Source organism: Sciurus vulgaris, assembly GCF_902686455.1.
Source record: "Sciurus vulgaris genome assembly, chromosome: 12".
In the NCBI taxonomy this organism is placed as follows: Eukaryota; Metazoa; Chordata; class Mammalia; order Rodentia; family Sciuridae; genus Sciurus; species Sciurus vulgaris.
This window is the reverse complement of record NC_136473.1, coordinates 76,346,131-76,373,452: the sequence shown is the minus strand read 5'-3', so window position 1 is coordinate 76,373,452 and position 27,322 is coordinate 76,346,131. Positions and strand designations below refer to the sequence as shown.

The 27,322-nt window shown below is 45.4% G+C and overlaps 1 protein-coding gene across 1 annotated transcript in view; it reads right to left on the bottom strand.

Annotated features, from left to right (window-relative positions):
- Positions 1–23,481, bottom strand: part of LOC306641971 (uncharacterized protein) — a gene marked incomplete at its 5' end in the record, with an annotated part of 68,818 nt that extends 45,337 nt beyond the window's left edge. The window contains 2 exons of the mRNA XM_079107293.1: positions 21,943–22,031; positions 23,079–23,481. Of these exons, the coding sequence (XP_078963419.1) occupies positions 21,943–22,031; positions 23,079–23,481 (492 nt within the window). The remainder of the gene's footprint in view (positions 1–21,942; positions 22,032–23,078) is intronic.
- Positions 23,482–27,322: the final 3,841 nt, after the last annotated feature.

Genomic DNA, 27,322 nt, shown 5'->3' with positions numbered 1-27,322 from the left:
TCTCTGAATTCTCCTCGAGTCATCATCATGACCCCTACCAATGTACTTGTCTTGGCCCTAGTCCCTGTAGTGTTCTCTGAGTTCCCCCATCTGCTAAACACGGCTCACAATATGCTGTAAGGGATTCATTCACTCCACAAATATTCACTACGGTGTCTACTCAGTACTGTTCTAGGCAAAGTCCTCAGTAAAGAACTCAACTGCTTCCTGTACCCAACATATCCCATTGCCAGGACAAACTTCCCTGCTCAATGAAGACTTTACCCAACTCACCACAGTTAGAGTCTTTCATTCAACAGGTACTTATTAAGTACTTACTACGGGCTGGGAACTATAATAAAACAGCAATTTTCAGAAATGCAACTTTCTGTGAAGTACAGTGGTTAAGAGCACGGGCCCTGCAAGCTAGTTGTAACCCTGGGCAATTAGAAAACTTCTCTGAGCCTGTTTCCTTGTTTGAAAATGAGCATAATAATGGTACTTAACTGATAAACTTGTCTGAGGAATAAATTAGAGAGCCCATGTAAAATGCCTAGAACACCAAATGGCACCTAGTAAATACTTGGATATTAACATTTTTATTTTGATGTGATTCCCCAGGTTCCAGCACTTTATATGCCAAGAACTGCAAGAGACCCTGCCTCACCCTTCATAACCAATATTCCAAGAGTTCATTTATAGAAGACTTAATAAATGTAGCCCCGACTTCAACAAAGCTTACAAAGAATAAAATATCCTTATGCAAAGTACTATAAACAACTCCAATGCTTTCAATGGGATATTACTAAAGACATGGATACAAAAGCCACTGAGAAAATATTGGCAATACATATATGGGACAATGTATGAAGAACTTCCTACAAAGCAATGTGAAAAAGACAGGAAAAACAATAGAAAAATGAGCAAAAGACAAAAACAGACCATTTTGCAAAAGAAGATACCCAAATGGTCAATCTCACTGAAATGCATATTTGGACTTAATGTTACCATACACCCACCACAAAGAGTACAATGAAAAAGGAAGATATCAAACACTGGCAAAAACTTGGAGCAAGCAGAACCTTCCTACTTTGCTAGTGGGAATGTAATTGGTATAAATACTTTAGCTCTATTAAAACTATGATCCAGCAATTCCACTCCTAAGTACATACCCAACAGAAATATACCAGTGGGTGCGTATGCATGCGTACATGCTTATATTCACAGATATGTAGGTATGTCATGCACTACATGTTTTGGTCCATGGCAGGCCACTTGTATGGCGGAGGTCCTATAAGATTCTATCATTCAGTGACATCATATTTTAGTTTGTGCAAGTACCTGTATGATGTTCACCTCTGATGATGCATTCCTCAGGCTGTATCCCTGCTGTTGAGTGGCACATGACCGTGTGTGCACACATACCTCCACTTACACCACAAGCCTTGTGCCAACACTTCAACAGCATCACTGTTTACAATGGCCAAAATACGCACATGGCCCAAACGTCAATGTACGAGGAAGAATAAACTACGGCCCGTGAATACCACAGAACGCTGCATTGCTGGAGAGTGGGCGACGGCGCTGGCACACAAGGCAAGGGGCAGGCAAACACAAAAGGAATGAAAGAAACCGGATCGCTCAGGTGGTGGTGGAGCCAGCCTGTGACATCAGCAGGCGACTCAACGCCATCCCTGAAAGTGCGTTGAGTAAAAGTGCAAGGCATCTTCTGGGGGCTGGAAATACTACTTCTTTTCTGGATTTGGGTGCTGGTTACAGTCTGTGCACCCTGCACCGAACACACGCAATTTATTCACTCTTTTCTATGTGTGTTCCACATCAAGAAAACCTAACTAAATCAGGCTAACAAGAAAGAGAAGGAAAAATTCAGCAACCAGGAGAAAACGGACTTTTATCCAAATGGGTTGATGCCCAACTACCAAGAGATTTTTCTCACTTTCTACCTCTGCTAATGAAATCTAAAAGACACATGCACATTTCTGAGGACTTTCTTACTGTGTTTTAATAAATGACAGACATCGATCTATAAAAATTTAATGCCATAGAAATGAAATACATGTTTTCAAAACTCCCAAGTTTATGTTCTGCAAGAATTGTCTGAAAACATATTTGGATTTTATAAATGCAGGTTGAAATATGGAATAATTTTTATAAGCAGTAAGTTTTTTGTTTTTGTTTTTTTGTAGCAGGTATTAAACCCAGGGGTGCTTAACCACTGACCTGCATCTCCAGGCCTTCTTTTATTTTGAGTCAAGTTCTCATTAAGTTACGTGGAGTCTCACTAAGTTGCTAAGGCTGGCCTCAAGTTTGCGATCCTCCTGCGTCAGCCTCTCTAGTCAAGGAGATTATAGGTGTACACCACTATGCCCAGTTCAGAAACAAGATTTTTAATGAGACAAAAGTAGAGGGAGCCAGGGGCCAAGAAAGTGAAAGACCAAGGAGATCAGAAGATCACATAATTCCAAATCAGCACTCGGGGCTTAAATTTCTGGTGGCTGCAGAGCAATGAAGGAATTCTAAGTCTGCAAGACAAGAACTCCAAACATAAGCCAGGGACTCAAAGACAAGCTCAGGTTCTGGAAGCAAGATGACAATTAAATTGTGAGGAGACTGAGGGGCAGAAACAAAAGAACCCAGAATGCTGACAGAGGTGCCTAAGCCACCAAGAGGCAATAAGAGGAGTGACCTGCACTTCCTGACCTAAGGCAGGAAACAGTGGCTGGGTGTGGGCAGCCTTGGGTATAGAAGGAAGTGACTTCAGCTTATCATGGAACAAGAGGATGTAACGTTGGGTGTGTCTGACCTGGCACAGGGATGAGCAAGCCTGGCTTACCAGGAGGTTCTTTCTCTGTTGGGTGTGAGTTTCTAAATATATACATGTTCCTCTGCTCGATCCATTCAAATATTCGCCATCACCTAATAGGACTTCCGAGGCTTTTGGTTCAGTTGCCCTAGTTGCTAAGAAAGCAGTAATCTAGAACTAGAACATGGCTCCTGAGCCCCAAAGCATCACCTCATTCACTTGCATGAGAAGAGAAGTGATGAATTTAAACTCCAAGAACTGTAAGGATTTGCCACATGTTAATCCTTTCCCCAGTGCTTTCCACTAACAAAAGGAAACATTAAAAAAAAAAAAAAAAAAAAAGGCACCCAAGGTCATTTGCAAATATCGTCTACTCTCCTAAATAGAAGTGCCTTCCTAACTTGCATGGGCCTATCCAAAAATGTATTTGCCCCCCCGCAAACAGGGAAACTGAGTGAGTGTTCAGGACACAAGGAATGCCACTTAGAAGCAAACGGGTCCCAAGGACGTCAGTATCTCCTCTTGCTGGAGGAGAACGTGTGCACGTCTCCCAGGGTAGCTGGCCTCACCCTGGCTCTGCCCTGCCGAGCTGCTCCCCTAACACTACGATTCCAAGCTCTTCTAGTCATAAAGCCCCACTCCCACTTTTCTTCTCTGACGTCACAAGTAAAGAGTTCACATAATGAGGTCACATGAAAAGAACCCTGAAACCTGTCTTGAAATTTAACCAGCATATTCTAGAATTCATACACAGCTCCCCTCCAGGCACCATCTAGCTAGAGCATAGGTCCTCACTTTGGGAGACTTCACATTTCCCTGTTCTAGCCTGAAAGCAGCCTTGCAAACTGCAGGACGGTGCTGGCAGCTGAGAGCTGCATGGGGCTGCTTAGATATCTGGCAACAGGTTGGGTCTTTTATCTGGGAAGCAAAAGCATGTTCTCCAGGGCACAGAGTATGATTTCCCACATTTAAGGGAACTTTAACAAGCAGAACTCAGTTCTGCAAGGCAGAGCAAACACTTCCGCTACAGACAGGAGAAAAACAGCTCCAGGCTACAGTCCCATCATTCCCACATGATGCCGGCTTGAAATGGCTTCGCTGTTGCCCGTTAAGTTCATCTTAAAAATTATCAGCAACTAAATATGCCAACATCGTGTGCCTGCTCCAGTGCACGACAACCCAGCTGCATAAAACCACCTATACAGCTGGCCTGGAATATACATGTGCTTAAAAGGTATGATTCTGTGCCAAATCATGCCGCAGGAGCTGACAGCAACCACCTAGAAACAACCTCCTGAAGTAAGATGCTCAAGTATCTCACCAACAAGGACCCCTGCAGATGCTGAGGAAGGAGAAGGGGACAAAGGGAGAAGGTAATGGCGAGACAGCTCCTGGTCACTTTAAACAGAAGCAGGGACTAGGTGAAATGAACTCTGAAGGTCATTTCTACAAACTGTCTGTCTATGCCAAGGTTTCTCAATCTCATCAAGATTATTATTTTAAACTCAATAATTTGTTGTTGTGGGGAGGGCTGTTTTGTGTACTGTAGGATAACTGGCGGTATATCTGTTCTATACCGCTAGAAACCCACAACAGCCATTTTGCTTCCCAGTTGTGGCAACAAAAAAGGTCTCCAGATATTACCAAACATCCCCTGGGAAACAGGGGAAGGGGAAAAGGATGCAAAGTCGCCGCTGGTTAAGTCTTAAACTAACATAGACATGATTCAGCCCTGACCCAATTGATGCTATAATCACCCACTTTGGAAAGACGTGAGGACACTTAGCCTGGTCACTGTCCCCTAGGACATGAAGGAGACAGAAGTTCTCCCCAGACAAGCTACCACCATCAGATCTGAGGAGTGGGAGAAGGAACATTCTGTCACCTGCAGACCTGCAGTCTCCAATCCCATAAATTCTACCTCCTCCCAGATGTAGCCCATATCCGGGCACAAGACTAAGCAGACCACAGGGGAGTCCCACAGCCACTCTGCCCCATCACAATTTATTTCCTGTGCTGAGAGTATGAACACCATCTACTTGGCTAAGCTTCTGGGAGGAGGGAAAGTACACCTCAAACCCTCAAATCCTTGTTCAGCTAACCATCCTAGTTCTTCCCTTTTCCAGACTCATCTGTCCTACATGCCAGATGCCCTAAAGAAAATCTGCTAAAGCTCAGGTCTAGCCCTTCAGGACCTGGAGAATTAAGGCTGACAATACAGGTCAAGAGACATGAATTTGCAGACCAAGAAAGATCCAATATATATTGAGGGAGGCACAGATGGACAGTTGGAAAACCAGAACCCAGTGGGCACCATTGGTAGTGTGGGCAGAGACACATCTGCAGGGCCAGGGAGGTCTGCAGCACAGGCTGACAAGCTTCCGGGCTTTGGAAACCGAAAGATCCTGTGTAACCTCGAACTTGCCCAAGCAGAGACAACACTGACTGCACTGCTGACTATAAATCTAGTCCACTCGGGGCTGGGTTTGGCTCACTCCAGGCAGGCCCCCCACCAGTTACAGTTTTGCTAAATTTAGTGCTGTTCCCAGCCACCCAAACGACTCTGCTCTTCGTGTCCATTTCAGGTTCAGCCGGGGACAGACGGAGAGGAACGGGACTTGTCGAGAAGAGATCTGCCCTCGTGTGACCCTCTCCCTTCTTCACTGAAGTCAAGGGCCCAGGGGAGCATAAGACGTGAGAAAACACAGTCGGAGGTCTCCTGGGCTCTGAAGGCAGGCTCTGCCCCCAAGGTAACACTCGGAAGGAAAAGGGGCCACTGATCCTGGGAAGAACACCCCTTCATCTGCCCACTCCTCTGCACTCAGGATTTACTGTCGGGAGTCACTGATGCTGTGGGGTGGGAGGGGTTCTGCTCCCTCAGATACCATGGGACAGAGTGGGTGGATAGAGAGACCCTTAGGATAGGGCTGAAGAATCCTCTCTATAGGGCTCTAGATAATTCAGAGACAGAAAGATATTGAGTAAAATATTCAGAGGCTCAAAAACATAAGAGGTTAAGAGGGGGTTCCTAAACCTGCCTGCACAGTGAAATTACCCAGGAAGCTTCCAAAACTCTGATGCTCATGTGCTCCCCACCCCCCAAGACTATAATGTAACTGGCCTGGGCTGTGTCAATTTTAAAAGATCCCCAAATGATTCTAATGCGAACACACGTTTGGGAACAAGTGGGTTGAGTACAGCCTCTGCTTACCTGGGGAGTTCTGCTTCAGGACATGCCATGTGGACTCAGGACCCAACCACCTATTTCCTTGCTGTCACCACGGCCAAGTTATGTGGCCTTTCTAACCTCAATGTACTGACTCTAAAATGCACCCAATAATGCAGAACAGTTATCTCAGAGCATGGTTATGAAGGCATGATGAGACAGTCCATATAAAGCACATAAAACCGTGCTCAATGAACGTTAGGAGTCATCAATGTCATAACAAAAAGGAGAAGGAGAAGAGAAGGAACCCAAGAGCTGGTTCTCTGCTGTCCAAGAAGTAAGATTCTTTAGGACTAAAGGACTATTCCAAGAAGTGGGAAGGGGAGATGGGGCTCCACTGCCATCAGTACTTAGGCACTTAGGAGGACGCCCACCCATTCTCCCTGCCTTTGTTCATGCTGTTCTTCTATTCCCATTATCCTCCCTTTTCTAAATCCTACCATTCAGGACCAAGTTCCGAGCATCCTAGAGCTCTTTGTCTTTTCAGGTCTCTTAACAATACTCCCGCCATGACTACTTAGAACTTGGTAACTTGCTACCCTGAAAAGTTATTGGTCAGACAAGCATTCGCCTACAGATGAGTGAGTGTTTTGACAGGCACTAGTCTTACACCTCAAAGAGACAACACACAGATTGAGGAACGACCCATCTCATGCTTCTGTGCACTCCTTACAGCATTTAGCACTATGCTGGACACATAGCTCTGGACTACTACTTGTGGAATGAATTCACAAAGCTGACCACACATCAGCGAGGATCCAGGCTCAAGTGTCCAGGAGAAGCAGGGCCAATATCCAAGGACCATAGCACGGTGGGATCCAGACTCCTCCATAACATAGACACACATCACCCCATTCCATCCAAAGAGGTGCTGCCCACCCATTCATTCCCAGGACCCATGGCTCCTGCCACCGACCCTCATGATTCCCTCAGAGAACAGCCAGGCAAAGCCCAGCTCTGGCCACAAGGGAGTCCAGAGCAGCTGGCCACCCAACAAGCTGTAAGCCTCTTACAGATTAAAGGTCCTAATTTAAACCTCTATTTGAGGTACGACAAGTGGGTCAGCACTCTGCAGGCCGATCCGTGCAGCTGGTAAAGGAGAAACAACTATGATTGGAGAAAGGCTTCATTCTTTTGGGGGAAAGAGAGAGCTAGAACATCACGGATCTAAGTGAAATCACTGAGGAAGGAGCCAGTTCATCACAATCCACCAGGAACCTCAGCCCAGATGGTCTGAACTCTAATCTCACTACCCAATGAACCTTAGAAACAGAACAATGAATAGAACAAGTCAGGATGGGCATTCTCTCCCTGCCCTTGCCTTGGTACATGGGGAAAGAGGTTTGCTGCTAAAAAAAAAAAAAAAAAAAAAAAAAAAAAAGTAAAGTATTTAAAAGACAAGGTTACAGCTAATAAAACCAGAACCAAGAGAAGAGGGATGGGGCCAGATCTGCAGCATTCCAGGGAGTCATTCCCTGGGTAACAAGGGAAGAGAAGACAATCTTTGCTCCTAACCTTTGGCTGAGACTTTGCTGGCCCTGGTCCTAGCTCCCCTGCAGCAAGAAACACCAAGCACAGGTGAGCAGCCAGGACAAGGTGAGGATCACACTGTAAGAGCCTGATTCCGCTGCTCTTTAAAAGAAACCCTCTCACCACATCTGTCACCACAGAGATGGCCTCTGGGGAAGCGGCCGGAGCCCATCGTTTATGCCGCGAGCAGAGATCTGCCCAGACAATGTTTCTCAAGCATTGTGGACCCTGACCCATTGTAAAAAAATAAATTTCACATGGCAACTCAGCACACATGTACGTGTGCACTTGTCTTTCTCTCTCTAGATACAGTGGAAGCGGAGGCTCCTGCCATATACCACTCATCCTTACTACAGACCCCACAGGGCAGTACTTACAGTTACATGACGCACGTTGTTTTAATGCTGGTTTCCCACTACACTGGTTTCACCACCACTTCAACTGCCAAGTCCCTTCTCTGTAACACTAGTCCACCAGCAATGGTAATTCCAAGAGTCCTAAAGTATCAGGGGACAGACCCACAGACCCCCCCCTGCATCCTCAATGGTGCCTTCTGGTGCTGGCTCAGTCACTAGGCACAGGCAGGCACAGGGCTGATCCCAGACCAAAATGGTCCAAGAGATCAAGCACTGCCTCACTACACACTACTGGTGGAACCCTCCTATAACACAAAAAGGCAGAAATTACCCTGTTTTTTTCCCCCTCCTATACATCAGATATGCTACAAAACCCAGGTCACCAGGAAGTAGCTTGTTTTTTAACTGATGGTACAAAGACACTTTTTACAGGAATTCATTTTGTCAACAGGAACAAAAAACAATCCAATGTTAAGCTACCCTGGACTGTTTTTCTGCTTTTCCAACAGGCCTGTGAAATTTTGCCACCTCTTCCTCCAGACAGCCCACCCGGATGGATCAGGACAGCTAAGAAATTCCACAATCCCAGACCACGGTAATATGAAACCCTAATCGCTCCTTTTCCATACTCACTGTTCCCAGAAACACAGCACACTGCCTCTTTATATCCATAATTACCACCTGGCTAGGTATCTGAGTCGGAAACCAAGTCATAGAAAAAAAGCATAAGTACTCAATATTCTGAATCCGTAAGTTTTAAAGGTTCATTTTTCAAAACCTTTTTCCTGGTCAGTTTTTTTGCCCCTGCTAAGGGTAGCAAGCCCAGCCGCACTCCATTCATCCAGTGTGCAGCGCCCCCAACCCCTTCAACGCGCCCCAGGCTCCTCGGAACTACCATTGTGCAGCTGCTTATCAGTGCCCTCCAAACCCAGAATGCCGACAGAGTACATTTGGTCAGTTCCCAAAGACTCCAGGAGGCAGGGGAAAAGTGTCTTATCGCTGTCTGAGGAGCTCACCCAGCCTACAGCAGGGTTTTATAACTCAGGACCTGTGAATCCTCTGATGGTGCATGCCAAATCATATGCTGTTATGATTTTTTTCCCCAAGGAAGAGAGACACCATAGCTTCTATGCAATTCCTAATGAGCACTGGCACAAAAAGAGGTTAAGAGCTACCCAAATCAAATTCATAGGGAGCTCGGTCAAAGCTCTCCCACCGCCTCCATCAAGGCACAGCCCCTCCTCTGCCCCACACACCCTGAGCACACCAGCCACTTTGCCCCAACAAGTCATTTCCTCCTCCATCTCTGTGCCCAGCCGTAGCCCCACCCTTCCCCGAATACCCACTTATTAACAAACACATATGCACTGAGCACCTGACTGTGGCAAAGCACCAGCTGGGCTCCAGGGAAACAGCCACAAACAAGAAAGAAGAGATCTTTCTAGTGTTCCAAAAGACATCCCATTCCTGGCTCCCCTCCTCCTGGCTAACCTAATACTTTCTTACACTTCCATTTGTGTCCCCTTCGTGCTTTCAATTTTATTTTGAAAGGTGCAAATGTTTGTCTTCCTCCCTTATTCCTTCCTCTCCCATTCCCAACCACTCCATCTGAAAAGAGAAATGGACACCGAAATGTCCACACCAGTCATCCTAGGCAAATGTGCATCCATGAGCAGATGCTGATGGGTCACCAGTGGTCTGTGTGACAAAGAGTAGTGCTCGGGGACAGGCTTCGTTCAGAGCGATGCAGGTGCCAGGAAAACAGGGGACCTGGTCCTCACTGCAGCAGAAAGCACAGAAGGCCTGTGTCCTGGCCACCGCCTGCAGTTCTCCATTCAACCATGCATCCAAGTTGTGCTTCTGGTCTTAGCAGTCGGAAAAACAACCCAGATGTGTGTGTTGGGCCGACCTACCTCCTGGACTATCAAGGTAGAGAAGGGTACTCCTGTGTTGTTGGTGCAAGCACTCTGAGCATACGGTGAAACCTGACAGAAGACATGAAGAAATGCTGTAAAGATGTATTACTTCTCTGGAGGTGGCTTAAAATTAAACTAAGATTCAGCACAGAAAGCAGGGTGAAGAGACAATGGTTGCAGAATGGGAAAAAAATATTTGCAAACTACTAATCCAACACGTGATTAGTATCCAGAAAATATATGGAACTCAATAGCAAAAAAAAAACCACATCATCTAATTAAAAATGAGTAAATGATCTGAATAGACATTTCTTAAAATAAGATATGCAAATGGCCAAGAAATATGAGAAAATTCTCAACATCACCAACCATGAGGAAAATAGGAATTAAAATCACAATGTGGTATCATCTCACCCCAATTCCAATGGATAGTATCAAAAAACAAAAAGTAATAAATGCTGGAGAGGGTGTGGAGAAAAGGGAGCTCTCTTACATGGTTGGTGGGAATGTAAATCAGTATAGTCATTATGGAAAACAGTACGGAAGTTCCTCAAAAAAAAAAAAAAAAAAAAAAAAACCTAGAAATAGAACCACCATATGATCCAGCAGTCCCACTACTGGGGATATATCCAAAGGAAATCAGGATGTGGAAGAGACACCTGCACTCCCATATTTACTGCAGCATTAATCACAACAGTCAAGATAAGGCATCCACCTAGGTTATACCCAACATTCAGTGGATGAAAGGACAAAGAAAATATCTTTTATATACTTGATGGAATATTATTCCACCGTGAAAAAGAATTAAATGCTGTCATCTGCAGCAACGTGGATGGAAGTGGAGGACATTATGTTAAGTGAAATAAGCCAGGCACAGAAAGACAAATACCACATGTTCTCATCTATTTGAGGTAGCTAAAAAGTTGATCTCATAGAAGTAGAGAACAGAATAGTGGTTACCAGAACCTGGGAAGAATGTGGGAGCAGGGAGAGATGGAAAGAGGATGGTTAACAGATACAGGGGTACAGTTAGATGGGAAGAATAACTTCTAAAGTTCTACAGTATAGCAGGAAAACTATGGTTGACAATAACTAACTATATATTTCAAAACAGCTACTAGGATTTTGAATGCTCCCAACACAATGAAATGATAAATGTCTGAGGTGATGAATAGGCCAATTATCCTGATCTTATCACTACACATTGTAGGCACATACTGAAATATGCTATGCTCCCTAAGTATGTATAATTACTATGGGTCACTTAAATATATATATATATATATATATATATATATATGTATATATGTGTGTATGTGTACACACATGCTTTTTTTTTTTTAAAGATAGCTCCTTCTTAAGCTACCATAACCATCTGCCAGGGCACTGTCTACTTCCTAAATCACAACAAAGAAATGACTAAGCAGCTACCATATTTGCTACCCGTAAGACCCAGACTGCAGAGCCAACAGCATTGAGACCACAGTGCTGACTTCCTTCATGTCACAGAAGCTTTCAATAGTCAACACTGCTAAAGAAACTGTGCAAACAGCTAACAAAAGAAATCTGGCAACTGGACTTTACTATCTAAGAAATATAACCTTATGGTATTTGGTCAGAAAATGCATTTATTCTCCAGCACCAACAGTCAGCAAATATTGGTGAAACTCAGCACCATCAGGTATAGAAAGACAAGACTCAACCTTCACATGGATTAAAGACTGGTTATGGAAGTAAGGTTAATACAGAAAAAATAATTAGGGCAATCCCCTCTGATGCAGCATACATCAAGAAGATCCACTAACTGAAGAATATTTTGCCTGTTACACTTATTTTATTAAAAAAGAAGAAATTACACTTCACTATTATTTAATATATGAGTTGCACTGGTATGCTTCTTATATGTATGCGTTGAGTAGTTGCTGTCATTTAAGGTACAGAAAGCATCCTTATATCTAAGTGGAAGATGCAAAACACAGAAGGATGAATAGTGGCAGTCCCATTGTCTACATAACTTAGTAGTTGGCATGTGCCAAGTTACACATAAAGATACCATCTTTAATACAATGAATGATGGTCCTTTGTAATTAAAGGGTGAAATTTGAAAATCGCTGGACCATGCTGTCACTGATAAACTGATGGAAGCTTTGAAAAAGTTGTTCAACTTAAAAAGAAACTGCATTTTTCTTTTTCCAAACTAGACAACAAGGCTTTCAAAATTTGTTGAACTCTTCTGTCAAGAATGTCAACAGAATGCTACTTATTAAATTTTTTTTAAAGGAAATGAACCACAGATCTTCTTTGTTTTTAATTTTTTAGTTGTAGATGAACACAATACCTTTATTTTGTTTATTTATTTTTATATGGTACTGAGGATTGAACCCAGTGCCTCACACATACTAGGCAAGCGCCATATCACTGAGCCACAACCCCAGTTCCTACTTATTAAATATTTTTAAGCAAACAAACAAATACATAATCTGTCTCTTTAAGGTGAAGGTGGATTTTTTAGAATGGGTTAAAAAAAAAAAAAGCCTTTAGTCCTTGAAAGAGTAACTTATAAACAGGGTCTTGGAAATCACTTCCACCATTATGTGATAATGTTGCCAACTTCAATGTAAGTACTTCATCTCTAAAATCTCCTATCTGTGCCAACACTCAAACCATATATCCAAGCTTTTTTAAAAATCCCTAAATGAAGTATTTCAGGGGTCTTGAACCCATTTATTAAACATAAAAATATATAAAATCTTCCAATTATTTCACAAGAACTGAGTGATATCAGGAAAGACTAAAATGTATTAGCTGGATTTCAACAAAAATCCTTGCAGAAACTGGCAGATGTGACTATTACAAAAAAGAATCAGATTGGGAATGAGGCTCGGTCGTAGAGCACTTACCTAACATGCATGAAACCCTAGGTTTAATGCCCAGCACTATCAAAAAAATTAATAAGTATCAACATTTAAAAGTATAATCTAGGATGCTTTTCTGTCACATATTTGTGAGGTCTTTTTCAAAATATCCTGACCTAAACTAGAACTTCAAACTACTATATGATAGCAAGATACTCCAAAACAATAAAGTATACTCAATTGCATTGTTCTTACTAAAAAAAATTTTTTTTTTTTTTGGTACGAGGATTGAACTCAGGGGCACTTAACCACTGAGCCACATCCCCAGCCCTTTTTTATATTTTACTTAGAGACAGGGTCTCACTAAGTTGCACAAGGTATTGCCCAGTTGCTGAGGCTAGCTTTGACCTTGAAGTCTTCCTGCCTCAGCCTCCTGATCGCTGGGATTACAGACATGCATCACCATGCCTGGTTGTTCTTATTAATAATTCTTAATAATTCATTTTATCCTTTACAAATCTCTATCATCTGTCACATGTGCCTGGCACTATTCTATGCTCTGAAATATAACAGAGAACAAAACTAACAAAAATCATCATTTTCAGGGGGCTCATACTTCAGTATGAAGAGAGAGAAAATATACTAATAGAAATCTATGTAGCATGTTAAAAAGCGATGGAGAACAATCACTGTAGAAAGGGATGCAGGAAGTGCTAGAGAATGTCGGGGTGAGGGTATGCAATGCTGGAATGGTACCATCTGACCAAAGACACAAAGGAAGTAGTGGTCAGCCATGGGGCTACCTGGGGAAAAGCAGCCCCAGTGGAGGAAATGAAGATGCAGAAGTCCTAAAATTGTAAATTCTGGTTTATATGAGGAGGAATAAGGAGGTCCATGACGCTGGAACAAGGTGCAAGGGAAGAGCAGAGGAGATAAGAACAAAGAAGCAAAGTGCGGCCAGGCTGTACAGATCTGGGTTTGTTCAAAGTAAGTCACTAGCCAAGTGAGGCTGCTGAGCACCTGAAACGAGCTGATCTAACTTGGGATATGCTGAGGGTGATTTAGTACAAGCTATAAGACAGAAACAGTGCAATGGATCTCAGAACTGAAAATATTTCTGACATGCTCGGTTAAATAAAATACAATATTAAAATTAATTTCAACAGTTTCATTTCCTTTCATTTGTCCTTTACCAGAAAATTTAAAATTACCTATGTGGCTCTCCTACATGGCTTATATTTCCCTTGGACAATGTTAATAGAAGCGATAGAGTCCTACTGGCCACAGTAATGGCCGTGGCTTTTACTGAGTGAGAAGCCACTCCAGGATTTGGAGTACAGTAGCGCATGATGTGACTTTTGTTTCATGGGATCATTCTGGCTGCTGTGAGGACTCCAACCTACAAGAGGGAAAGGAGAAGCAGGTGAGAGATGACCATAGTCTAGACCAGAGTAGAGGGGGTAGAGGCAGTTCTGATAGACCACATTCTGAATATACTTTGTAGGTAGAGTCAACACTATTTGTGATGGATGGGATGAAGGACCACAAGACACAGAAGTCAAGCAAAGGTGTTTTGGATGAGATACTGGAAGAAAAGCATTCACATAACTAGGTTAGGGAGAACATAGAAAAAAGATATTTGAGCAGGAAAATCAGAAGTTCAGTTTCGGACATGTTCAGTACTAACCATCTACAAACATCAACACTGAAATGTTAAACAGGCAGATGCACATGCAGGTCTATAATTCAGGACAGAGCATGGGATGGAGACAAATAATTGGGGATCATCAGCGTAAGACTTAACTTTCCATTAGGAAAAATTTCCAACATAAGTAAAACTAAAGAGAACTACAGTATAGCAAATCCCCAGGTACCCATCACTCAGTTTTAACAACTACCAACTCATGGTCAATATTGTTTCTCTCCCAAGGTTACTTTTAAGAAATTCTAGACATCACTCTTACGGACGGTACTTAAGCTATGAGACAGGAGAATATCACAGTAGGGATGGGAGAAGATGGGGAGGAGGTACTGCACAGCCTTTTCATGACCTTCTCAGGTTCAGAGGTCAAGAAGATGAGAAGCTGAGGAGCCAATGAGCCAAGTGGGAAACCACAAGTATACACCCTGGAAGACAAGGGAGTATACTGAGTATAACCAGTTATGCCAAATACTGCTGAAGAACTACCAGAATGAAGACTAAGAAATGGACAGCAGACTTAGTAACACAGAGCCAGCTCACTGTGACTTTGTCAGGAAAGCTTCCATCTGGAGTGGTGAGGTTTGAGAGGAAATTCAACTGCAGCAGAAGCAGGAAATTCTTTGAGGGGCAGAAGCTGGGACAGGTGGAGTTAAAGGTGAATTTTTTTAAGAATACAAAACAACGGTCTTTGGAAATGATCCAGGAGAGGGAAATATTGGTGAAGCAAGGAGAAGGGGAAGTGCTGGGGCAATGTCCTGAATATGTGAGAGGGACTGGAATTAGTGCAGAGAGGGGCTGCCCTTGGATAGGACCCCAAATAGTTCATGCAAGAAAAAGGTAGATAATACCACATATCAATGAACTTTTTTATGACATACATTATCAGTAGAGAAATGCTATATATAAATTATAAACACACATGGGAAGTTGCTCAAAAGTTTTAACTGACACATGTACATATTAAAATAAGTAAAGGCCATTTAACTGAAGAAAATAAAACATACTCAAACTCTAAACCATGTAACCCGCAGTATAGCCAGAGATGTATATCATGACATATTTAATATGTTCTATATTATTATTTTAAGCATATAATAGAAATCTAGGAGTGGTAAAAGAATACTAGTCTTTGTATCTGAGAAAACAGGTTTACTAATACTTCTTTAAAGGTCTCAGACACTATAATCTAAGAACTACAATATAGCTACATTTGAACTGAAAATACAAAAAAAAAAAATAATAAAAATCATGGAACAATCACAAAACCAGAGCATTACAGAGATCAAACAAAAGTCTGATTATTCACATAGAGAAAAGTCAATTAGTTACATTGACAAGACAGGACTAAACTGTACCATCAGATTCTGCTACTGCAGAAGCATGAATACGCAATACTGTAAGCTCAGCAAAGAACAGCAAATCAAGCAAGCGGGTCTGTCATCTGAAAGGCTTGCAAGTAGCCTAATTAAAGCAGGCAAAGCCCCAGTTCAAGCTGCACTCCACAAAGTCAGAGAAACATCCAACATGTGCAAATGTATCAGTACCACTTGGTGCTTACCAAGCCCTTTACCAATTCAGGACACCTTTTAAACATTTTCATTTAGCCTCTCTATGATCCATCAGTTAAGTAAGCTTCCCATTTTAACTCTCAGCTACACACGCTCAAGCCCAAGCGTGTTAAATGGATAAACATACATAAAGGCGGCACCACTGCCAGCAGGCAGGTTGCAGGGCTATGAAACCCTTGGCTTCTCGGGGGCACCTCTCATCAGTCACAAAAAATGACAGCATGAGAACACGAATACCAAGCCCGAAAACATGGCAGATCTGTCAACGCAGAAGAAATGGCCACGGTCACACAACTTACATAGGGAAAACTGACAGCAGCTCTCTGGGGTTAGACAGTAGACGCCATAAGAGCAGGAAGCTGCCTGTCTTCACACAGGTGCATGCCCTGGCACAGAGCAAGCTCTCGAGAAATCATTACTGAAGGAAGAAATAAATAACTAGTTGCATTAAACCATAAAGCAATGGGAATAATGAAGGATGTTCAAAATCACAAAGATGGTTCCATGAAACTCAGGAAAGCTGCATCGATGGCAGTTGACTAGGGAAAGGGCAACTAAGTAAAGCTAGAAATGCAAAACTGCAAAACAAACTAAGGATGGCCGTCATCTTTATTAACAGAGACCATAAGATTCATCAACTAAATGAAAAGTGTAGATCTTATTTGGATCTTGATTTAAATCGACAGTTAAAAAAAAAAGATGAGACCACGGGGGAAAATACCTACAAGGTGACAGGTGATATTTAGGAATGACTGTGCTTTTTCAGATGTAATACTCCTAGGGTTATGTTCTTTAAAGTTATTATCATGCAAAGAAACATAAGGATGTCTTTACAGATAAAATGCTACAATGCCTGAGAAGTACTACAAAATAACCCATGAAGGGGGAAAGGAAAAGATGGATGGACGTATAAATGAAATTAGAAGGGCTGCGCATTGAATGTGTTCAAAGACAGGGTGATGGGAACGTACGGGTTTGGAACACTCTACCTTCGTATACCTGTGAAAATTTCTACAGTAAGAAATTTTTAATAAAAGAATAACCATAATGTCAAACCACTTAGTTTTCTGCATTTGCTGTACCATAGGTAATTAACTGAGTGGTATATTTGAGCATACGCTGGCACAGTCATTTCTATGGAGATTCACAGATCATGGCTGGGAGTTCAGTCTCTTCATTCCTACCACCATGTTCATGTGGATTCACAGTTCTTGATGTCTGGCCTCACTCTGGGCCCAGAGATGCCTGTGTTTCCTCACACTGACTTCTATTCCCCCTCGCCAATCCTCCCTTCCCTGCCAGGAGCTGGCTTTTCCTTCTTTTGCCAGCCCTCTGCTCTATCTGATGGTACTGACTGCCTTTAACCTACCTCTGGGTACCAGATCATAATCCTCCTTTGTCATGGCCCTGAATGATGGCAATGAATTCTCTCATGCCCATCTGGCCTCAACCCTTCTCTATCTTTTTTTCCTTAAAGGCAGTCACATTACCAATAGACTCTAGTATGTACACCCCTCCCAAACTTGTCACTCCTACTGGTGTGAGTTCCTTTCTTCCTCCACTTACCTACTCAGATCCCTCCTGCACATTTCTGGGGCAATCCAAATAAGGATGGGTCAGCCGATTAAACATCTGCATGCCTCCAGCGTGCCAACTCCGCATCCGGCACCAAAGTGACGGCAATGAACAAGACAGACACAGACATACTCTCCTGAAGCGTTATGATCTAGTGCACATGGAATTAAAATTGGTTCAACTGTCCATAAACCTTCCAGTCCAGATTGTGAATCCTTTATTCACCCCTGGATCCTCAGAACTTCACACAGTGCCTGACACATAACAGAACCTTAATGAATAACCAGCAGATGAAATGACTGATTCTCCTAGTCAATGCATAGGTCCCAACAGTAGTTGAAGTCTATGTAATGTGGGGGTCACCCTAAACTCTACAATTGTAAGGAATGAAAGGTTTTTTGAGAGGAGTTTTTGATTAGAATCTCTTTTTTTTTTTTTTTTTTTTTTTTTTTTGGATGAGCAGCCAGAGACTCAGTCTCTGGGGAAATAAATCAGGAAGGTACAAAGTAAGGCTCCTGAAGCCTGGCTTACCATTACCAGCTAAAAGCAGCTCTGGGTGTGCTTGGCTTCTGCCTTCTTTGCTATTCTGGATCATCTGCTCCCTCCTCCCACTACCAGCCTCCTCCCTTCTCCCAGCTGCAATGGGAATAAACCTCGGTCACCCCTCCCCGTTCTCCCCACTGCTCTGAGCATGTGGTTTCCTCTTGCCACCGCGTCTTTCACTTCCTATCACAGCCTTGAGAAGAACTGCCCCAAGTTCTGTGTTGTTGCTGTTCTACAGCAGCAAGATCTTTAAATGAGCCCCTTTCCTGGTCAAGAATTTCACAAAGACTCTGGTATGAGGACCCAATCAGTAAGGTGGAAATCAGGACACAAGAGAATTCCATAAAAATGGTCTGCAAAAAAAAAAAAAAAAAAAAAAAAAAAAAGAGGCTAATCCCAGCCCCAAGTCAGTAAGGACACACACCCCAACCTCTGAGCCCAGGGCCTTGTTCTGACAGTGTTGATGAGTGCCAGGTTCAGGAAGACACACCAGGCTGGGTGGAGACCATCTCTGTAGGACAATCTTCAGGGTCTGGCACTAAAGGGGGTAATGAGGCCTGAAGTGGTAAAGCAGAGCTAGCAGGGGAAATTAGCTGGAGGACTTGACAGTACCCATTAGCTTCCCTTCTCCTGTGGTAAGGCTGAGTATGGGTCAGTCCAATCTCCTCTGTACAGGCCAGGGAAATCAGAGTAGCTTGTCAAACCGAGGCCACAATCCAGCCTTGCTCAGGAACTCAGGCCTCCTGGCTCAAAAATAGGGTGGGGCACCCTCCAGACTCCAGGAAAAGGGCTAAAAATGAGTAGTTTTCCTGATACAGACTTGCTATTTTAAGGCTAACTCTAATAATCTATCATCTTGACTACCAGACTACCTTCCCATGGGATCGCAAAGGCAGGCCCAATGCAGAATCTTCAAGAACTCTGGAAATCTGAAATGGTCCTAGTAAGTATCCCCAACAGAGACGCAAACACTTTTCTCATAGCCTATGTTAGAGGTTGGCAAATTTTCATCTTTTGTATCTTAAAGGTCAAGATGATGTGGCTTTTGGGTCATATGGTCTCTGTTGCAACTACTTAACCACGCCCCTATGGCATGAAATCAAAGACGATTCATAAATAACGGGCATGTCTATGTGTCTATAAAACTTTATTTTCAAAAATCAGGCATCCAGTCCATGGATCATAGTTTGCCAAACCCTAGTCACTGGGAAAACCTGCTCTTCTAGAATTTTCATACACCAAAGAAGAGGCCACCATGCACCTGAAGGGCTCTCACCCATTCTGAAGACAAGGGCGTTCATCCCTGCTATTCACTCCCAGAAAGCACTGAAGAAAATCTAGGCTGCTTGTTCCAAAGCCTGGCCTGGATCAGAAACCTGGGCAAAGGTGGAAAAAGCTGTAGACATCAAATCTGAGGGCTTCAGAACTGGAAAAAACTAGAATCCCTAGGACTAGGCACTAAGGCCTGGAAAAGGAAGTGGTGTGCCTAAGATCACATAGCTGGCAAAGGTCTCCGAATTCTACCCTCCTCCAGAGTGATGACTAACAAGGAAGCAGGTAAACAGCATGCTGGTGGCGGCCAAGGGCCCATGGCACCTCTCTATAGCACTTCCTGGGGCTGAAAGCAAATGGTACGGCAAAGGTCATGGAGACTGCCTAGATAGGTAAGTGCATGTACATAGGATTATTTTTCCAACAGTACCTGAACACAGTTACTAGGGAGAAAACATAAACAAAACCCCAATCTTCAAAAAAGGATGTGGTTAGGAAGATGTGGGTGATCAGCAGAAACTGGTCCAGGAGTCTGGGCAGGCCTTGGCGTAATAAACAAGTACAAGGCATATAGCATCACCCCATTCCAGGTCAACGTCCTAAGCCCTGGGATCTACTCCACAGACCTTCTCAACAACCACGTACCTTCAAGCTTCGTAATCTAATATCCTCCAAATCTCTTCCCAGAACTGACTTCCATCACAATCTTTAATTGCCAATGCCCTGCCATCATCTTGAAGGCAATATGTCCAAAAGCAAATCAAACAGGATTCCCCCAGTCTGAACACTAATTTTTCTTTTTCCTTCAATCATTGAGGCTCAAAAATTCAGTACCTTCTCTTCCCCATGTCCTATCTCCAAGGCAAAGTGGCTTTCTGTACTACCTCTTCCTCCCCATTCCACAGCCTCTACCCTAACCCCTCACCTCCAATCTCGTATGTTGCCAGTTTTCTGCCTGGGGCCCGAGATTCCAGAATGCCAGATCTTCCTCATTTACTTATCTGTCTCACATGCACAAGATTTCTTCAAGGTCAAGGTCCAGTGCTACCTACTTCGGGTGTCCCAGATCCAAACACCTCATCCAACATGGATGTGAGGGGAAGATACAATAAATGCTTAATGAACAGTTCCTAGTTCTCACCACAGAACACTCAAGAAACCTCATGGCCTCCCTATTTCCCAAGACCTCTACCCAGACTGGCAGCTCTGAGGGATCTCACTCATCCTTCCCACCCTCAGCTCTTACCATCTCAGAAACAAGATCTTGGCTCCACTGAGCTGATCAATCCCTGATCCTCTTCATGTGCCCATCATTCTGCATCCACACCTCTGCCCACGCTCTGCTCACCCTGCCCTGCAATGACGTCCATGCCCTGCCCCCTCTACGCACTCCAACTTCTATGCAACTGCCAGTTACTGAGCTGGGGTGAGGCAGATGATTAAAAAAAATAAAATGGGGAAAGAGGAATATAACAAGGATATACTGGGGTCTGATCCCTGAAGGCATCACCCTCCCCAATGGGTCGCAAACGATTAGAGAAGGAAGAGGCGGGAGGAGGAGCCAGATTTTTCCACTGAACGAAAGGCATGATTTTCATCACTGCTTCTGTTGCCCTGGTAACCAGGGACAGCCCAGTGGAGAGTACAGTAAAAGAACACCATGTTTATCTTTGCTGTCTGATCCACTTCCCTGTACACCCTTCCCTGACTATCCCCTACCCCCTAAGTCTGTTCCAAATTTCTTATGATGCCATCACCATCCTTCTGGTCTCATGTTCAAAACCACAAAGGCAGAGCTAATTTTTTGCTCTTTTTATCCAGTGCTAAGTACCATGTGCTTTTCTACTGCAACATTCTGAGGGTCATCTCACCACACCCACCTGCCATGCCAAGGGTCCCCAAGAATCAGTGATTGGCCTCAAAGCACAAGAAATGGCATCCACTCTGCCAGATGTTCCCCCGGGCAAGGGGAAATAAATGGACAAGGTGGTAGTGAAGAATGTCCAGCCAACCCCTTTTTCTCAGGGCCAGGCAGCTCATACGGAATTGGCCCCTGTTCTCCCAGTCCCCTCCCATGGCTGGGATCAGAAGGAGCCAGGCTGGGGATGGGGGGAGTAAGTCCACCCACAAGCTCTCCCAGATCCTGCCTCCTACACGGACACGGTGTCTGCGTGACCTGAGAACAGAGACAGAGTGCTCGCCCTGGGAGATTATATAAGCGTTATATAACATGGTGGCACCAATAAGCACACAGACGCAGTTATCAAGTGCCAGGGACAGGCCAGGGGTGGAAACAAACCCAAGGGGCTGGAAGTACAGCCCTCTTGCCACAAATGCCAAAGCAATGCCAGGCCCTAGCTGCCCCAGCCCTGTCTATACCTGCTCCTTCCACCCCAGAGGACAGAGAGAGAGACTTGCCTGGCTCTGCATTCTTCTTCCCACGCTGGGCAGCAGGGAGGGGCCCAGCACCATCACCACTCTGGCTCTGGCAGCCTCTGTCTAGCCTGAGACAGCCCGGTTGCCCTTCTGGCAGGCGGGCAGCAAGGGGGTCCTAGGTAGGGGAGGAGAGCCAGAGCCCCCTCCTCTGTCCTCCTACCAGAATGTGCTTGTTTGGGGAACAAGGACTGCAGCAGCTCCAGGATTGGCTGGGCCAGCCGTCCCTCTGCTCTGTCATTTGCTGTTTCTCTAAAAAACAAAACAAACCGAAAGGGAAAGGGAAAAAAAAAATTAAAGCACATTTGGCAAAGGCTAAATCCCAAATTTTGATCTAGGGCTGCAAACGAAGCTGGAAGAAGGGGGTACTAACGAAATTGCCCTTTTTTCCTGCAGCCCCCACCTCCCACCTCCCACCACATCCTGGCAACCTACCACCTATGAAGCGGCTGTAAACCTGGGGAATTGTCCTCCGTCCCCGACCCTGGCAGCCCCCGTCTCTGTCGCTGCCTCAGTTGCCTGCGCTTCTTCCAAGGCAGGCATTTCCCCCTCCCCCTCTGCAGTGAGCTCAGAGTCCACGGCTCTGGGATGTGCACGCCGGGCCAGGCGGCGGCCTGGGGCAGTTCAGGGCAGTTTGGGGCCAGATCTTCATCAAACTCCTCCATCATCACCACCACACCCACTTTATTAACATGGGGTGGGGTGGGAGGCAAGGGGGGGCGGGGTAGGACTTAACAGAGACAGCCCAGTGGCATCTCCTCCGGTGGCACCTGCCCTCTCCCCAACTATGCCTCTGGCCTTCCCGCCTCCTCGGCCACACGCACCTCCGAGCCCCCTGAAGAAGGGGGGAAAAGAAACACGTATTAATATCACGAGCCCTGGCGCACCATCCCTCGCCCCCTCAACCACCTGTCTCTGCGCTCTCCCTCCCCCACAGCCTTCCTCAACTCCGGGCGCCCCCTCTGCAGCAAAGGGGCACCACGCCCACTGCGGAGCCCAGGAAGCGAAGGTGGGAGGGGGCAGGGGCTCACGTGCGGGGCCCGGGGCCGCTCAACCACCTCCCAGATGGCCCTGGCCCCCAGAGTGCGGGGCCCGCCCGGGCTGCTCCAGGCCGCGATCCACTCCCACACCCTGGAGAGGGCAGCTGCGCCCCAGGACCGCGCTGCAGCGCGGGTGGGGCGCGGACGGGACCCTGGGCATCGCCCCCTGGGAGCCCACCGTGTCCCGGGACTCTCCGGGATCGCGCTGCAGGCCCGGCCCGCGCTGCCCACTCCCACCCAGCCAGGGCCCCGCTCTTACCTTTGCGGCCACCTCCCTCCCGGGGGACTGCGCAACCCCGCTCGCCGCCCCGCAAGCGAACCGCGGCGCGCGGGAGATGCGCAGCAGCTGCGGACGCCGGCCCGGCAGCCGCCGCCGCTTCCCGGGCGTGTGAGCTCAGCCCGCCCGCGCGGCCGCGCTTCCCACGCCCGGCGTCCTTCGCGGCGCCACCCAGCGGCCGCGTCGAGCACCGCACGCTCGAGTCCGGGAAAATTCTGCCGCAGCCCAGCCGACTGATTTGGAAATTCCCAGAATTTGCCAGTAGGTTTGCGGCGGGGCGGGGGTTGGGGGACCTGAAAGGACTTCTGACGGTCCCCAGGCTTGGGACAGGACAACTCCCACTCACCCTATCCCTGAAGGAGTCTCCAGAGTCTTTGCATGTCATACTGGTTCCCCCCACCCCGTTCCTCTGATTTTTCATCCTCAAATTTCTCCCCCAGTGACCTCTCTTGTAAAATGGGGGTAACATGACATTACAGGGCCTCCATGGGCCTGCACGGAGATTGGAGGTGTGCACAGGGTCACTTGCAGAGCTTGTTTAGTAAACAACACAGATGCCCCAGCCTACCTGTAAATTCTAATTCAGGAGATTTAGAGTACTGATTTTCAACCTTTTCTTGAATCTAGAACCTTTTGAGAATAGAAGAGCTGTGGATCCTCTGTTCTTTTGTATTCACATGCGTATAAAAACATAATTTTGTATAGGATTTCAGGTAATTCTGAAACTTCTCGAAGCTCTATGACTCCCAGCTTAAAAATTCCCACTCTGCAGGTATCCACAGACGGAGACCTAGCTGTTGATTCCCTGAATCTGCCTCTGATTCCCTGAATCTGCCTCCCCCTTTCCTCCAGCTGTTTCCTCCTCCTGAAATATCTCCAGCGGACCCCACGCCCACATTTCTGACTGTAGAAATTCCACCTGTCCTTTAAAGCCAGCACAAAAGCCTCTTGAAGTGCAATCTGTGACCTCTGATTCCTGAGAGCGTGTTCTTTATGTCTTTTGTGTCTATTAGATATTCATGCACCTGTAGTTATATGTGTGGTTAGTTGTAAACTCTTTTTTAAGATCAATTTCCCCCTCTGCAACTAAGGTATCTTAAATAGTATGCCCTTGACAAACAGTTCATAAATAATCAAGGAGAAGTTGGGTTAAGGGGAACAAGAGGCCCAGGCAGAGGAATGCTTTTGTTTCAGAGGGAACTGTGCCCCTCCTCCTATGATGGATGCTCCACCAATAACCAGCATATAGCTACTTCACTGGTGGCTCCATGCCTGAAAAACATAATTCTTAAATTGGCAAGATCTTATTTATTCCTCTGCGCAGGGCAGCCACAATTTAGGGTTTCCTGGATGAAGTTGGGATACAAGATCATGCAGAATACACCTGACAAATAGCAGCTATTCTACCACTAACATCCATTACTCCAAATAAGGGGCATCATAACCCACCTGCCAAACCAGAAGCACAGTTGCACATGCCAGAAGCAGCCAGGATGTCATCCTTGTTTGTCCCATCTTACTTCCCTCCCTCCTTGTACATACTCAATCTCAAAGATTGCCCATCTCTCCTTTCTCACCTCACTATTATTTCTCACCTGGATTTCTGCGTTTGGCTCCATCCTACCTCGCCTGCCTGCCTCCAGTCTCAACATGCTCAGAGCCAGTCTCCGCATCTGCTTTGGACTGAATATTTGTGTTCCTTTAAAATGTATATTTGTGTTGGGTGTGGTGGCACACGCCTGTAATCCCAGCAGCTTGGAAGATTAAGGCAGGAGGATCAGAAGTTCAAAGCCAGCCTCAGCAACTTAACGAGGTCCTCAGCAACTTAGTGAGATCCTGTCTCAAAATAAAAAATAAAATAAAAAGGACTGGGGATGTGGCTCAGTGGTTCAATCCCCAGGAACCCCCCCAAAAAAGCACACTTGTAATCCTAAACCCCAATGTGATGGTGTTAGAAGGCAGGGCCTTTGGGAGGTGATTAGGTTATGAAGGCAGAGCCTTCGTGAATGGGGTTAGTGCCCGCGTAGAAGAGACTCAAGAGCTTGCTCTCTTTCCGTCTGCCTTCTGCATGAGAGGAAACAAGAAGACAGAGGGCCAATGACAAGCCAGGAAGCAGACCTTCTCCAGAAACAAACCTGCCAGCACCTCTGTCTTGAGCTCCCCAGCACCCAGAACTATGAGAAGTACGAATCTGTTGCTTAAGCCACCCAGTGGATGACACTGTTAGAGCAGCTTAAACTAAGTCCAACCAGAAAGATCTGCCAAAAATCCATCACTGCCCTACCTAAAACCCTATGTAGCTTCACACTGTGCTACATAAAGGGTCCAAACCCTTTCCTGGCTCACTAGGCCTCCGCTCTGCCCTCAGCGGATGCTGCTGCTTCCTCCCTGGGCACTCTCCTTTACCTCTATGCTTCACTCATGCCAAACACCATGCTCCTTCCCACCTGTGGGAAGAACACTCTTCCTTCCACTTCATATGAGACTGTGTCCTACTCCTTCTTCAGGCTTCCCTTCTGTCCCCTGCTGCATTTCCCTGTCCTTTGTCCTTCTCCTGGTATATAACAATAGCCTCAGCCAGGCATGATAGAGCACACCTGTTATCCCAGTGGCTCAGGAGGCTGAGGCAGGAGAATCAAAAATTCAAAGCCCGCCTCAGCAACTTAGTGAGGCCCTAAGCAACTTAATAAGACCCTGTCTCAAAAGTAAAAATAAAAAGGGCTGAGGATGTAGCGCAGTTGTAAGCGCCACTGGGTTCAATCCCCAGGACCAAAAAAATTATAATAACATTAGCCCCTCAATATTATTCTTAACATGATGTCTGCTTTCCCTGGCACCATAAGACGTCTACAATAGTGTCTTCAATACCTAGCACAATAGCTGGTGCCAGGTCAAAAAAATTTTTTAATTTTTTTATTGTAGATGGACACAATACCTTTATATTATTTATTTTTTTATGTAATGCTGAGGATCAAATCAAGGGTCTCATATGTGTTAGGCAAGCGCTCTACCACTGAGGCACAACCCCAACCTCCAATTTTTACTAAATGAATGAAGACTTTGAACATGACACATACCCCAGGTAAGAGACTCTGGAGCAATGCAGTGGAGCTGCAAGTTGTGTTGGGGCCAGGCCTACAGCTTTTTAAGAATAGCACCACTCACTTTTAACAAATGAATTTCAATCTTTCTGAGTCTTCAATTTCCTCAACTGAAAGGGATAATAGTACTCAGGGTTGCTTTGACACTGGCTAGACAGAGAGGCTGCAATACTTGGCAATTTTAAAGTCCTCCACATCTATTTGTTAGTCAGTAGTTTTATACTACTTCACTTGAGCCTCACAATAACATTTTGAGTAGGCAGCTGACATTTTGCATATGAGGAAACTGAAGGTGGACAGTGGAAAGCAATTTGCCTAAGGTCATCCAGCTAGTTACCAGGGAACGGAGGTGCGACACTGGGTTCCAGCACAGGCTCTTTCCACATCACACTGCTCTTTTCTCCCATCCCTAAAATAGGAAACAGTGTTGGGACACATCCATGTCGACATCCTGAGGATCATGTGCTCACAGATGTCACTGCTTAGCCCACTTCTGAAGGGTTTTTCAGTGTGCAAGGTGGGTTCGTGGTGGAAACAGGACAGGAAGGAGTGGACTAGGGAGAATGACCTTGGGGCCAACTCTCTAGCTCCTTACCTCTCCCCCTCGACACACTTGAGTAGGGCAACTTCAGTTGACAGCCCCTCTGTACCATGTAATTGCACCTCAGCAGGCTCCAAGGGTTCCAGAAGCTGGAGCTCTGTTTCCTCCACATGTCCAATTCTGTCCATCAGCAAATATCTACTGAGTTCGCTATGTCACCACGGGTAGAATTATGGCCAAATCAATCTCTCTGAGCCTCAATTTCCCCATTTTGCAAAATGGGGTTAATGGCCTATCATGTCTGTTGGGAGGCTTCAACAAGATGACTGACAGCTGTTGGCAGTCTCCACCTACTCCAGTATCAGGCCCAGTGTCTGATGTATTCAAGTGCATGGGAATGGCTATTTGGTGACCAGGTGGTGTCAAAGAGGAGCAGAGGAACTGGAGAAGTAAAGAAAAGAGTATGAAGGCTGCAGTGCTCCCAGGAATGTGGAGAAAGCCTTGGAGCTCAGAGGTTGTTGGAACTGTTCAAGAATGACTTTTGAGTTTCTGGGCCCATGCAGAGCCACGGTGGTGAGATCTTG